Source organism: Camarhynchus parvulus, chromosome 4A (genome assembly GCF_901933205.1).
Source record: "Camarhynchus parvulus chromosome 4A, STF_HiC, whole genome shotgun sequence".
Lineage (NCBI taxonomy): Eukaryota > Metazoa > Chordata > Aves > Passeriformes > Thraupidae > Camarhynchus > Camarhynchus parvulus.
The window spans coordinates 776,455-789,860 of NC_044600.1; the positions used below are offsets into that span (position 1 = coordinate 776,455).

At 50.7% G+C, this 13,406-nt stretch overlaps 2 protein-coding genes across 7 annotated transcripts in view; both read right to left on the reverse strand.

Moving 5' to 3' along the window:
- Nucleotides 1-500, reverse strand: part of MCF2 (MCF.2 cell line derived transforming sequence) — a 52,982-nt gene extending 52,482 nt beyond the window's left edge. Inside the window, 1 exon segment of the mRNA XM_030967467.1 lies at nt 370-500. Coding sequence (XP_030823327.1) covers nt 370-487 — 118 coding nt within the window. The 5' untranslated portion in view covers nt 488-500.
- Nucleotides 501-5,229: 4,729 nt separating this feature from the next.
- ATP11C (ATPase phospholipid transporting 11C) overlaps nt 5,230-13,406 on the reverse strand; it is a 53,276-nt gene continuing 45,099 nt past the window's right edge. Inside the window, exons 28-31 of one of the 6 annotated variants that reach the window (XM_030967392.1) lie at nt 12,250-12,403; nt 10,578-10,643; nt 9,654-9,749; nt 8,401-8,533 (exon numbers count right to left, since the gene is read on the reverse strand). In XM_030967392.1, the coding sequence (XP_030823252.1) occupies nt 9,657-9,749; nt 10,578-10,643; nt 12,250-12,403 (313 nt within the window). In that variant the 3' untranslated portion in view covers nt 8,401-8,533; nt 9,654-9,656. Of the gene's footprint in view, nt 8,534-9,653; nt 9,750-10,577; nt 10,669-12,249; nt 12,404-13,406 lie in introns of those variants that run through there. The other 5 variants (XM_030967394.1, XM_030967391.1, XM_030967395.1 and 2 more) reach the window with 5 other exon arrangements.

Here is a 13,406-nt window from a genome sequence, read left to right on the forward strand (position 1 = left end):
CCCCGCGCACTTCGGGCACTCCGGGCACGCACCCGGTGACACCGGGACCTCCGGCAGCGCAGAGCCAAGTCTCTGCTGAGCCCCTGGGGCCGTTCGCACCCACCGTGCCGTCCGTGAATGAATAACAGAACGGTATCTCGAACCCTCGGCCACCCGCGAGCGACGGACGCTGCCGAGGCTCCCGCGGGCAGCGGCACCGAGCGCGCAGAACGCGCCCGGCACCGGCCCCGGGAAGGGATAGGGCGGGAGGCACGGGGCACCCCCGGCGCACCCGCCCGCGGTGCCGCTGCCCCGCGGTGTCCGGGAGAGCCGCTGTCCCCCCGCCGCCCGGACAGCTGCGAGCCCCGCGGCCCGGCCGCCCGCACTCACCGGCGGCGGCCTCCAGCAGCGCGGCGGCGCGGAGCAGGCGGTAGTAGCGCTCCATGTCCCCCGCCGAGGTGCTGCCCGGCGGGGGCCCGCCCGGGGCCGGGGCCGGGGCCAGGGCCATGCCGCGGGCAGCGCTCCCCGCCCGCAGCGCCCGCTCCGCGCCCCGGGCCCGCCGGGCGGGGCCGCCGCCTCTGCCCGCCCCGGCACCGCCCCGGGACCGGCACTGGCACCGCCCCTGGCACCGCCCCGGGACCGGTACTGGCACCGCCCCTGGCACCGCCCCGGGACCGGTACTGGCACCGCCCCGGGACCGGTACTGGCACCGCCTCCGCCCTGGTACCGCCCCGGGACCGGTCCGGTACTGACACCACCCCGGTACCGGCACCGGCACCGCCTCTGTCCGCGCCCGGCACCGCCCCGGGACCGGCACTGGCACCGCCTCCGCCCTGGCACCGCCCCGGGACCGGTCCGGTACTGACACCACCCCGGTACCGGCACCGGCACCGCCTCTGTCCGCGCCCGGCACCGCCCCGGGACCGGCACTGGCACCGCCTCCGCCCTGGCACCGCCCCGGTCAGGTACTGGCACTGCCCCCAGTACCGGTACCGGCACCGCCCCGCCTCCGGCACCGCCCCGGCACCGGCACCGCCCCGGCACCGCCGCCCCCGGGCATTTCTTTCCCTTTTTTTTAGCTTCTTCCCCCGCTTTTTCCTTTCTGGTTTGTTTGTTTATTTGGTTGTTTGTTTCCCTTTTCTGCCGTTTTTTCCCTCTTCCGCCCTTACCTCTTTTCCCCCCTTTTTTTCCTCTTTATTTCTTTTTCTCTTTTCCCCTTTTTTCCTTTCGCCCTTTTTTTCTATTGCTTTAGTTTAGTCCCTTCCCCCCTTTCTCCTCCCTTTTCCCTTTTTTCTCTTTTTCTTTTCCCCCTTCCCCCTTTTTTTCCATTCCCCTATTTTTCCTCTTTTGCCCCTTCTTTTTAGTCTTTTTTCCAGTATTTCCTTCCGTTCCCTCTTTTGCTTTCTTCCTTCTCCCCCATTCTTCCTTCCTCTCCCTTTTCCCCTTCCTTTCCTTTCTCTCCTCCTTTCCCTTTTATTCCTTTTTTTCTTTAATTCACCACTATACCCAGTGCCCCCCAGCAAACCACCCTGCAGCTGCATTTACTCCCTGCCTTACACCACTTCTGTAGGAGAAAAAAAAAGGCATTTCCATCCTCTGCAAGCAGCATTCTAGCAAATTCCTTGAACAATTTATGAGCACTACATTAAACTGTACCACAGCCAGTGCTGGCCAGAGCTCCGAGCACAGCACGGGGCTGACCCATCAGTCTCACTTTTCCTGATGCTGAGGCTCCAACGATGCCAGCTCATTCTCTCAGGAGCCTGAGCTGCCCAGGGAGGCAGCATGGAGAAGTAGATGTTCCTGTTTTTCCAAAACAACCTTTTAATTATGCTCTTTACTATAATAGCAGCCTTTTTCCAACACTTCAGCAGTCAGGGCTATTAATTAAAGAGCCATGGTCTAACAGAGGTAATATAAACCCCAGCATCTTTTGGTAGGTCCTTCTTACACTGACACAGAATTTTTCAAGGAAAAACAACCCAATCAGCCAGTGCTCCTCGTGGGTGACACAGCAGGTTCTCACCACCAAACAGTTTGGACAGATGACTTTCGGTCTGGTCATAAAGCACTCCTTGTGTGACAGGGACAGTTCCTGTGCAGGTACTCATGAAAAAATCAGTCTGATACACAAGGCGACAAGCCAAGAAAGAGCCTTGCCACATTCCTGCTGAGTTCTTATCACCGGAATGCTGTTTGTCCCAAAGTGCCCCGGCCCAGGGAGGATGGGACCCATCCAGGTGCTCAAAGCCCCTGTTCTGCCCCAGCTCTGTGCAGGGGATGCTCTGCTGGGGCTGGGACTCAGCCCCACACACCCGCCTCTGACACAGGGACTGGGGAGAATGAAGCCACGCCGGAGAAGATGCAGCTGTCACCCCCAGGGTTTCACAGTCAATCCATTTCTTGCTCTCTGGATGAAGGCAATGTCATCCAGACAGGATCCGGATGAGGTCTCTGCAGCCCAGCCCCTGCTCGAGTCCCAGTGGGCTGGGCTGGCCCCAGTGCAGGCAGGAATCCCGCACAGCCAGAGCTGCACTGCTGCAGGAACCCTGCACAGCCAGCCAGAGCTGCACTGCTGCAGGAACCCAGCACAGCCAGCCAGAGCTGCACTGCTGCAGGAACCCAGCACAGCCAGAGCTGCACTGCTGCAGCCAGCTCAGCTGACACAGGCATCCTCGGGCAGCTCACAGCTGGAAAAGCTGGGCTAGCTCAGACTGGAGGGCAACTGCTCATGGCTTTCCCTTATGGGACAATTGCTCATGGCTTTCCCTTATGGGACAATCGTTCATGGCTTTCCCTTATGGGACAATTGCTCATGGCTTTCCCTTATGGGACAATCGTTCATGGCTTTCCCTTATGGGGCAATTGCTCGTGGCTTCTCCTTATGGCCACTGAGATTCACAGTTTGGAACCCTGGCTGCTCACTTTGGGCCATTTCCCTACCAATGCCCAGCTGTCCCAGCAAGGCACTCTGCATCCTCCAGCCGCCCCCATTCTACACTGCCCGCAGCCCTTGGCTCCTCCAGAGCCAGGTGTTACCTCTGCCTGCCCAGGAGCTGCTAAACTGAGAGAGCAGCAGCAAGGAGACAGATTAAAAAGGAAACAATGACAGCCAGAAACTTGGCTGTTTCTTTTTCAGGGATCTCCTGTCCAGGCCCCATAGCAATGTTCAGCACTCTGAGGGCGGCTCATACAAACTGGTGTGTGAGGGGCAAGGGCCCTTTAAAGCTGTGGAAAATCTTGACAGCACCTGTTTGCAGAGATTTATTTCATGTGGGTGCAATGCCTCATCCTTAAATCTAATCTTAGGGAGAAGGTGTAGGAAGAATTCCAACTAATTTCATTAATTCCAGATCAGGGGCTGAAAAAACCCACTCACACAAAATTCTAAAGCTCTTGAATTAAAAAAAAAAAAACTTTTTTCTCCCTTTCCCACATTAAGGCTAGAAGGTTGGGTTGAGACTGGAGCCATTATTTGGATTTGAGAAATCACCCTTCAAAAATACCTGTTCAGTCAAGTGCTGAGAGCTGGAAAAACAGAGCTGGCTAAACACAGGTTAGAGTCAAAGTGATGTCCAAGGGAATTGCTCAGCTCTGGAGAAAGCACAGCCACAGCAAACCACTTGTGCAGAAGAGTAATTAACCTCGGGCTGGTTTTCATGAGCAGGGGTTTTAGGAGGATTTCTTGTGCAGACTGCAGCATCACCCACTGCAGGGGCACTGCCCACTGAGGCTCTTCCCAAGCTGGCCCAGGCTGAGCAGACCCTCCATAGCCTGGCAGAAATCCTGGCCCCGCTGAAACCAGCCACACCTGCCCAGGTTTAATCAGGAGGAGGAATTTTATGTCCTTTACTTGAATGTGAAATAAAAACAAAGGGCTCCACTCTGTTCCCCCACTCCCACCTTCCCCTGTGTCAGTCAGAGCTGCCTTCTTTGTTGTCACAGCTCCTGCTTTTGGAAAGGAACACTCACAGGTGCACACACACGCCCTTTCTCCAGGCCACTGCCTATTTTCCAGCTTAGCAGGTTATCCAGACGTGTGAGAACGTAAAGCAAAGCCCCATGCCAGCAGTGAGAACGCTGCTGCTGCATGTCCTGCACCAGCTGCAGGGGACAGAGGGACAGGGACACCGTGACCCCTCCACGTGCCAAGAGCCCTCACACGCCACAGCCCGACCTTCAAACAACTGCTGTCCTTGTTAAAAATCACCTCACAGCACGACACTGCTTCTCCTTTCTAACCAGAAGGGCTGCACGGGTGTCTGAAACGCTAATTTTGGTGCTTTCTGAAGCACTGGTGACCTGCGGTCAGCTCCCATCGCTCCCATTCACAGCTCCTGTCCTGCCAGCCTGGCCAGCCAGCTCAGAGCGAGACCCTCTCCACCCTGCAGACATTTTCACTATCACTATTCAGACTCTCAATGCGTGTATCTGGTTTCCAATAGTACTCAGGAAAGGTTAGTTTGTTTTAAATAGCTCAGCCATCTGTCCTGCGGTGCCTGATGGGAGCTGCAGGCATCCAAGCAGCCCAAACAGAATTTTTCAAACTGTCAGTTTCTCCTTACAAACACTTCAGCTTGAAACAGACCCGTGTCCTTAAAATGAAAGTTACGCCTATATATTTCTTGTGCATTATACAAACACCGTGAGTCGTGCTTTAGCAGTTTCCTTGTGCTGTTGGAATTTCATCAATGCAAATATTGGGCCTGAACCTCACCAGCACCAGGCACTTTGCAAACCTCATTTGTGTATTTTGAGGCTTTGAACTAAAAATTACTTCTTACAGGCAGCCATGACACAGAACCAAGAACCAAAACAGCAGCAAGGAAAACACTTTGTGATTGGAAATCAGGCACATGGACCTACATCAGTTCCTAAATGTCAGCTGAAGCCCTGGGTTCACCTATCCTAGAAAGTTAAATCAATTTATTCACTTAATTCACAGGACTCACTTTCACAATTAAACATCCATTTTGAGGGAAATTAGCTGAGAGCACACAGGCCAGCTATGTGCAGCAGCTGATACCCACAACTGCTAATACACTGCTGGAAAAATAAAAATGTATGAGAAGCAAGCAGTGTTTCCTTAGGCAAACGCTGCTCCACGTCAGACAACCAAGCATGGCCTTGCTGGCACCTATCCCACTGTGAAAATGCTGCTTGTGCCCCTAGTCCTGCCCTGGAAAAAGCCACAAAATCAACTACCCCTAGGAGTATCCAAGGAGATCAGAGAGACAACAAATATATATTAATCAGAACAACATACCAAAGTTTATTGATTACTTCAAACAAAAGTTTCTGTAATGAAAAAAGAGCAAGTTGCATTCATAAAAGGTAACATTCACATTCAATTTCCTTGATATAAAGCAACATAAATGTATAAAATTGCATTTAAGTGAAAAAAATGTAAGGTTGCAGTCCTTTTTCTTTGCAAGAAGCTGAAAATGTATCTGCTCATTGCCTGTATATAATTTACATTTTCTATACACTACATGGTTTTTTAAAAAAATTTATAGCTGGGAAATTGGATAAATGGTGCAGTATTAGGAAAGTTTTTCAACTGTGTGTATACAAATTCAATTTGAAGCTTTTATGCAATTCCAAGTCATTTATAATATTCTCATAATGATTAGGATTAGTTTTTGAAAAGTCGCTATGACTACACCAAGCTCCACTGTTATCACATAAGAGTTTTAGAGGGAATCTTAATTACTTTCCTTATCTTTCAGTGTCACTAGTCAGTGATAAAACCTCAACAAATTATGATGAGAAAACCCCAGCCTTTTTTCCTTCAAGTTTCTCCACCGAAAAGCCTGTACTGACCTTTAGTGTACCTGAGGGCACCAGGGAACCCAGCACAGCATCCCTGTCCCACTGCTGCCCCTCCAGCCCTGCTGCCTCACACCTCACAGCCCTGATGAGCACTTCTGCCCCTCTCTAGCCTCAGAAGGGGCTCCTGTTTGCCCTGAGTCACCCACAACCACCAGAATTCTGGTTTTGTCACTGCTGAGTGACGAGGATCAGCTCTCCTGCAGGACCAGGGCAGCCTGGCTGTCCTGGCACCCAGCCCTACACCAGTGCACTACCTGAAGATCCAAGCCCAAGAAACACTGCATTTTCCCCAAAAGAGCTGTATTGAGGACATTCCACATTAATTCCACCCCGCACGCCTTGGGTTTGAACGTACAGCTATTGCAATGGCTTGTTCCAGCTGGAGACAGGACACTTGGAAAGGCCAAGAGAAAGATTTGGTTCTCAGAAGGCTCTGTCTTGAGACAGGCAGCAAAATTATCCTGGTTACGTGACAATTTGAACAGTTCACACACATGTCAGGTTCCACTGCTCCCACTGACACCACCATGGATCCCAGGGGAACAGACTGACCCCTGGAGTAGAGCATGACACAAAACAAACTGAGAAGCAAGGTGTCAAGCTTGGGACCATTCGGGCTTGGAATGGTTCTGAATCACAGGAATTAGGCATTTTCGTGCCCATTTTTCAGAGGTTATGTAAACACAAGTCAGCAACCGTGTATTTAAGGAGAATGGTTAGATTTGGCATATAGAGCACATCTTCATTGTATCCATCACGTACTTGATCTGTAGGCACCACATTTCTGCAAGGAAAGCTGAGCACGGGACAAGGTCTGCAAGTTGAGTTTCAGGTCTGTGAAATGAGCTGGGAGAATGGGAAAACCAAACAGAAGCAGGAAATGAGAGCTTTGCCCACGGGCACATGCTGGCAGTGCAGCTCCTGCCCTGCATGCAGCAGGAGCCGAGCGCGGACGCCGCTCGTGCTGAGGCCGGTGCAGAGTGTATGATACAGTGCTCCTGTCCGTCCGTCCCCTCCCGTGCTGGGCGAGGGCACAGCAGCCCCAGGGACTGTGCACTCCCCTCTCCCACTCAGGTAAGGCCATCCAACGTCTGCAGGATGCATGAGAGGATTTGCCAGCAGCTGATCCACACCAGCCGCAGACGAACCGCAGGCATGGCAGCCAGAGAGCAAAGCTCGACTCTTCCAACAATTAACAGTCTGCAGTTCCACAAAATTTGGTGAGGGGAATGTTCTGTCTGTCCCAAATTGTTCTGTTGACACAAAGCTGAGCGAGCAGGAGCCAAACTCAGCAGCAGTGCAGAGCTTGCTGCTTCTGAAAGGAGCCCCCAAGCTTCTCCCAGCTGCTCCTCTGGGGGACATCAGCACGAGGCAGGACTGCCACACCACCCAGCAGGGGCACACAGCCTGCTCTGCCACTGCTCGTGACTTAACACAACAAAAGAAGCTGCTCTTGCCACACATGAAGTATCAGAGAGAAAAAAAATATTGAGAGTCAGGCATCTCACCTTTGCTGTGCAGAACCTAAAGAGGAAAGTTCCTACTACCATGGTACAGGTAGATTTGAAAAGAACATGCCAATTTAAAAAACAAAATGTAAAATGAAATCAGGTTCATGTATTGAATTTTAAACTGTCTTCTTTTTTCTTAGTGCAAATAACTCAAGATGCAGTTTCATACACCTGCGGGTTGACAGGCACAGCCCATGTCCCTGGGATCAGCCAAGGCCCACACTGTCCCTCACCCTTTAAAGTGTTGGAGCCAGTGCACAGTGCAGTAATGTAAGCACAGCAGAGGAGCCTGGGCACTGGGGCTCACAGCCTGGCACAGCCCAGCTTCTGGGATTCCTTTCTCCCCCACAAAGCTTCTTTCCATCACAAACAGCCACAGAACAACCTTTTCTTCGCTCTCCAGCAGGAATAAACCCAGCAGCAAACCGGCTGGGGGAGGATGCTCTGGCACTTCCAGCACTGCAGGTCTTCACAGGGACACCACTGCTGTGGACAGACCACAGACTGTTCCAGCTCCACCTGGAGGAGAGAAGGGCAAAGATTTCTCCCGGATTTTCATTGATCCTGCAGTGTCCATCTGGGAACCTGTGGCTGGGAGGGGGCAGCAGCCAGCCGAGGCAGCACAGCCCCAGCACCAGGAGAGGGGCTCCAGGGCTGCATCCACCTCCTGTGAGGGCAGCAGCCTCTTCCCAGCGCCTTCGGGGGGCTGCAGGGGAATGTTACGGGGTTGAAGTCTGTGCTACTTCTTTGGTCAGGCAGAGCAGGAGCTTGAGCAGCCCTGCTGCTCTCGGGCAGATCTGCAGCGGGCACAGAAGCCCCGCGTGGGATGGGGCTGGCACTGCACTCTTGCACTTTGATCCGTGCTGTTTGGGGTGAACTCCTAACGATGCTGTCTCAGCCTCCAGTGATGTAGGATTTGGCAGAACTGGTTTTTCTGGGAGGGCAGGGAAGCCTCAAGACCAAAGACTAACGTGGGGCCAGTGCCCTGGCTGCTCTCCCAGCACGGCTGCTTGCAGTCCTTGGTACTATCAAAGGTCACTGCCAGGTTAAAACCATGGGTTTCCTACAGCATGACAATGTTTGTGTGGAGCACTTTAAGGTATCCTGAGAGGATATCTTTCTGCCAAATGAGTAACAGCATCTTCAGCCTTCACATAACCATTCTCTATACGTTTGTATGACACTAACACAGGCAGATCAAAGGGGCCAGCCTGCAAAAATCAGAAGGAAAACAAACATGTATTGCAACTGTTACATTCCCAAAGCCATAAACCTTTCCCTGGGTTATAAAAAAAGTATATATATAAAGGAGAAGAATGATTAGCCCATGATAAAAGTGCCAAATATCATTCACAACCAAGTAATCAGATGACAAATAAATTTTCACAATTTGCAAAATGCTGCATGAAGTCTTAAAGTGGCATCTGCCCCACTGTGCCCTGCAGCCCCTGTGCTGGTCCAGCCGCCTCCACAGCAGTCTGCACCAGAATGTGGTGGTGGAGAGCACCACCTAACGTCAGTGGGAAGGCCTGGCTGCACGGAGGCTGGCAAGGCTGGCTGCTGGCCCTGCCATGCCCACAAATCTGATTGCTTCAGCAGCAGCTGTGGGCACAGAGGTGCGAGAGGGTCATAGACTGCAGGCTTATGTTTGCAGCTCACCGCACATAACATCTCCCCTAATGCAGAATTGTGAATTCAATTAGGCACTTTTATTGTTTTTATTCTGCTATTGGCTAACTACAGAGTTTAAAATCAACTCGTAGGAGGATGCTCTGTGTGTGTGCAGACACACGGACACCGAGACACGTCCCATGTGCTGACACACACAGACAAGTACATGTGTTTAGTTCCCATCTGTGCAGATGAATTAAAACATACTTATTTCTATCTGACAGAACAGCATGCACCCTAGAGAAAGGGATTTTGGTACCATTCAGATGCAATACTGGAATCATTTTAACAACTGAGATTTCCATCCTTCTCTGTAAACGTATCAGCTTTTATTACAAGTGTTAGCACAATTCAGGCTGGACTCTCACATTAAATTTTGTGCTAATATCAGACTGAAGTAGCAGTTAGATTGAAAGATTTGTTTACATATTGCCAAATACTTGAAATGATCTGTACAGACATGGGATTCTGAAGAAGCTGTATAGTACAACATCCCCAAATTAAAATGCATCCCAAGCATTGCATCTCCATTCCACAAGGACAGGTGCCCCACACCGAGAGCCAAGAGGATTACAAGAACCATGGTTTAATTGATTTGGAGGGGGTTACATTTGGTTAATCAATGCCTTTAAAACCATCCCAATCCTCAGGACAGGGTACCTGTTACAACACATTAGACTCATCTGAGAATGTTCTTAAAAGAAGAGGTCTGACAGAAGGTCTGGCCGACAATGAATCAGGTGCCTTCCTGCTGCTCTGCAACAGCGAGGCAAAGAGACACATAGCACACGAGCCCTGAGCCCGCTGGGTCACACAGCCCCTCTCACAGCTCCCCCGTTCCACAGAGGATGGGGCAACACACCGTGACAGCACTGCTGGGTCTGCAGTGCCACAGGCATGGCAGGTGCTCAGAAACTGCCCCGCTCCTCACAGTGTTTGGAGATTCACGCTGCAGGTGCTTCTAGGGGGCAGAAGACATCTCTGATCTCCACACAACTGGTATTTTAGAGCAGCCAGTAATGGTGGAGAGCTGCAGTGAACCCAGGCACCAGGGACGTGCAATCGGGGTGCTTTGCTGCGGGTGACCCTGCCAGCCCCACGGTCAGCAGGTCCAGGAGCACCCCTTGATGTGGGGCTTGAGGGCTGTGGCTTCATCACCCACACAAAGAACAGCAGCAGCACTGACAATGGCATGGACTGGGGAAGCTCCTCCCAGGCCAGACAAGCCTGAGCCCTTTGACAATTCACCCAGAGGACAACCAACATCAACTCCACCTCGTCCCACTCCTGTCTGGTCCGCCAAGACAAAACTACAGCAAGGAAGGAGAGTGTAACCAGCTTTGTGTCCACCTCACCTGGACACCCTGAGCACGACCAGCTCACCCACCTGAGGGGCAGCAAGAGACCCAAGGGCAAGAGACAGATGAAATATGTAAGCAGAAGATTTAAATTAAGGCAAAGGTGGGGGAAAGCGAGGTTCTGCTGTGTGAGCACATCTAAGGGTGGGTTTTCAGGAGCTAGGCATTAGAAGGAAGAAAAAAGCAGTTGAGCAAGCAACACATTGCGACTCAGAAAGGAAATCACCTTATTCACTCCAAGAAAAGCTGTGATTGCTGGAAGTTTGAGAAAGCATGAAGATAGTGGATGTTCCTGAGGAAGGAAGGCGCTTCGTTACCTAGTTCACAACAGCACAAAAGACAGAAAAATTGCAGTACAAGAAAGAGAAAGGCAGAAACCAAGGAAAACACAAATGCGCCTTGCAGTTAAAAAAACAAACAGAACCAAAACAAAATAAAAACAACCACCACATTACCACACAGAAAATTTAATAAAGGCTGAGCAGAGCTGATGTGCTGTGTTATAGGAAACTGGGGGTGAAACCCTGTCCCTGACTGGGATCAAGGGCAAATGCCCAACAACCTGGCCTAAGTCTGTCCTCCCCTTCCAGAAGGGACCCTTGGCCACCCAGCTGTGGTTCAGGCTCCTACACAAATGTCCCTAATTTTGTTTTTCACTGTATGCTTCCCTTGGGACACTGATCTTTATTTTATTTCAATATTAAGGTCAGGATTCTTAACAAGGGTTTTGGTTTGAAACCTGGTCCTAGATGCCTTTACCAATCAGGCAGCTGACTCTGGTGTCTGATGGCTGGCACAGATATCCAGAGCTGGTACCTCCTTCAGGCACTTACAATAAAGCTCTTACTCAAAATGTACATTTAAATATGGCTCAGCCTGTGTTTAGCTTGGGATGCACATCTGAAGAGACTTTTCTAGTTGACACTCACTTTGCTTTGCTAAGTGATTTCACAAGAGCCTTTGTTACATGAATAAAAAGCACCCTTGAAAGTAAGAATTGCAAGAGGGGACAGATCTTTGCTCAGCAGCTGAAGGCAAAAATGGGTCACCTCCCAGGTGAGCTGAGCTGGGGCTCAGAAATCCCCAGGTCACCCTTCCAGGCCACTGTCCCCAAGCTCTCCTATGCCTGCAGCTGAGAACAACTCACTCCCAGCCTATTCAACAGGGGTGTCCAGCTAGAAACTATTAAATCATACCCAAATGGAAGTTACATGGATCCTCACAAAACACAACCACAGCTCTCTGACCAGCTCTCCTGCTTTCACCTTCAGTGATGCCCCATCCCTGGGAGCGTCCAAGGCCAGGCAGGATGGGGCCCTGGGCAGCCTGATCTAGGGAATGGCATCCCTGCCCTGGCAGGGGGCTGGAACCGGGTGATTTTAGGGAGCCTTCCAACCCAAACCTTCCTGTGACCCCTTCAATGACCAGGGCTGGGGGTTACCTGACTGAGCCCAGCCCATGTCCCTCCAGCTGTGCAGCCCTGGCACAGAAAAACCCCAGGTGTGACCAGACCTGACCCTGCTCCCACTGCACAGCACCTGGGGACACAGCCAGGGGAGCAGCCTGCTTTGCTGACATGAAAACAAGCAGTTGTCTCAGGACAAGATAAAGTGTGTTTGGTGGTCAGTTCAGGCTGGACAAGGGTTATGCTCTTCCCTAGGAGACACCACACTCCCACCCGGGGAAGGCACAGGTTGACTCTCTCCCTGCTGCAGAGCTAGGCAGTATTTTTAGAATAACTTCTTGACCTTTCTGACATGTGAAAGAGCAAGACAAGGCTCTAGAAAGCCTTCCTTGAGACGTGAGTGGTACGTGGTATTGTTAAAGGTTCATCTGGTGCCTAAGGGTGAGAACAGTCTTCCCAAAAACACAGTGTGATACATCACCTCGTTCCTTACCTGATGATTTTTCTCTTTTATATTTTTTAAAACTATTAGAAGAATTTCTGGGAAAAGGCTGATAAAGATCAGGAGAATTATTGCCAGCCATGTGGAAACAGAAGTCAGCATATGAGCAAATACAAAATACATTCTTTGCTGCTTCAAGAAAGGCCTGAAAAAGAAAGGATAGAAATAAATTCTGGTTAACATTGGTTTTCCAAGAAGATCAGACTCAAAGGAGACTTCAGGTAAAGCTATTAGCAGTTCTGCCTCCCTTTCAGACAGAGATGGATACAGCACAGAAACACACTGTCCATCCCTCCCCTAACACATCTCCTGCCTCCAGCTGCACTATTTCTGGAAGAGTGTCATGATCCATTTTGCATCTTCCACGTGTGTTTCTTTTCAGGGTGGGAAGGGGTTTGAATTTAGCCACCATCACTGGTAAATAATTCACCTCATCACAAACCAGGTCATTTTATTTCAGTGTCAGGCTTTGCTATAGCTTCTGGTTTGGTTTGATAGTGGAAATCCAGAGTCTCTCAATCACAACAGGTTATTTGCCCCTTCCTCCTTTCCTTGATGAGGGAGAGCAACCAACAGCTGCTTGTGAAAAACACCTCATCAATAACTAATGACAAGGATCCTGGTTTTGCTTACTGTTAGGTGAAAAATATTGAGCTATGCAAGTTAAACAGTAGAAAGAGTTTTCAGTAGAAAACTCACACTGAGCATAGAGACGTGGCTAGATTGCACATCTGGATCTGCTGGTCAGCAAGAGTTAACTGAAGAGCTAAAGCTTGTGACCCCCACACAAAATAATGAAATCTGTTCCACATCCTTGTTAGCAGGTTGCTGGATCAGGGACCGAGCCAATATCCCATGGCAAAGCAAAGGTGTAAAACAGAGATGCTGCGAGTGTCCACTGAACATTTACTGCAGCACAGGAAATACAAAACTGAGATGTTTAAAATGTACTAATACCTGCCTGCTTTTGCAACACATTAAACCTACAGTCCTGGGTGCACTCAAATCAATGAGAATTTCTCCTACTCAGATCCATCATTTCAACACCAGGACCTGGCTTTCTCCTGCTTATTTTTCCCTCTGTCCCAGAGGGCCAGGTCCCCTTGCTCTGCACCTGCCTCACCTGTTCCTTCTGTTTCTTTCCAGCA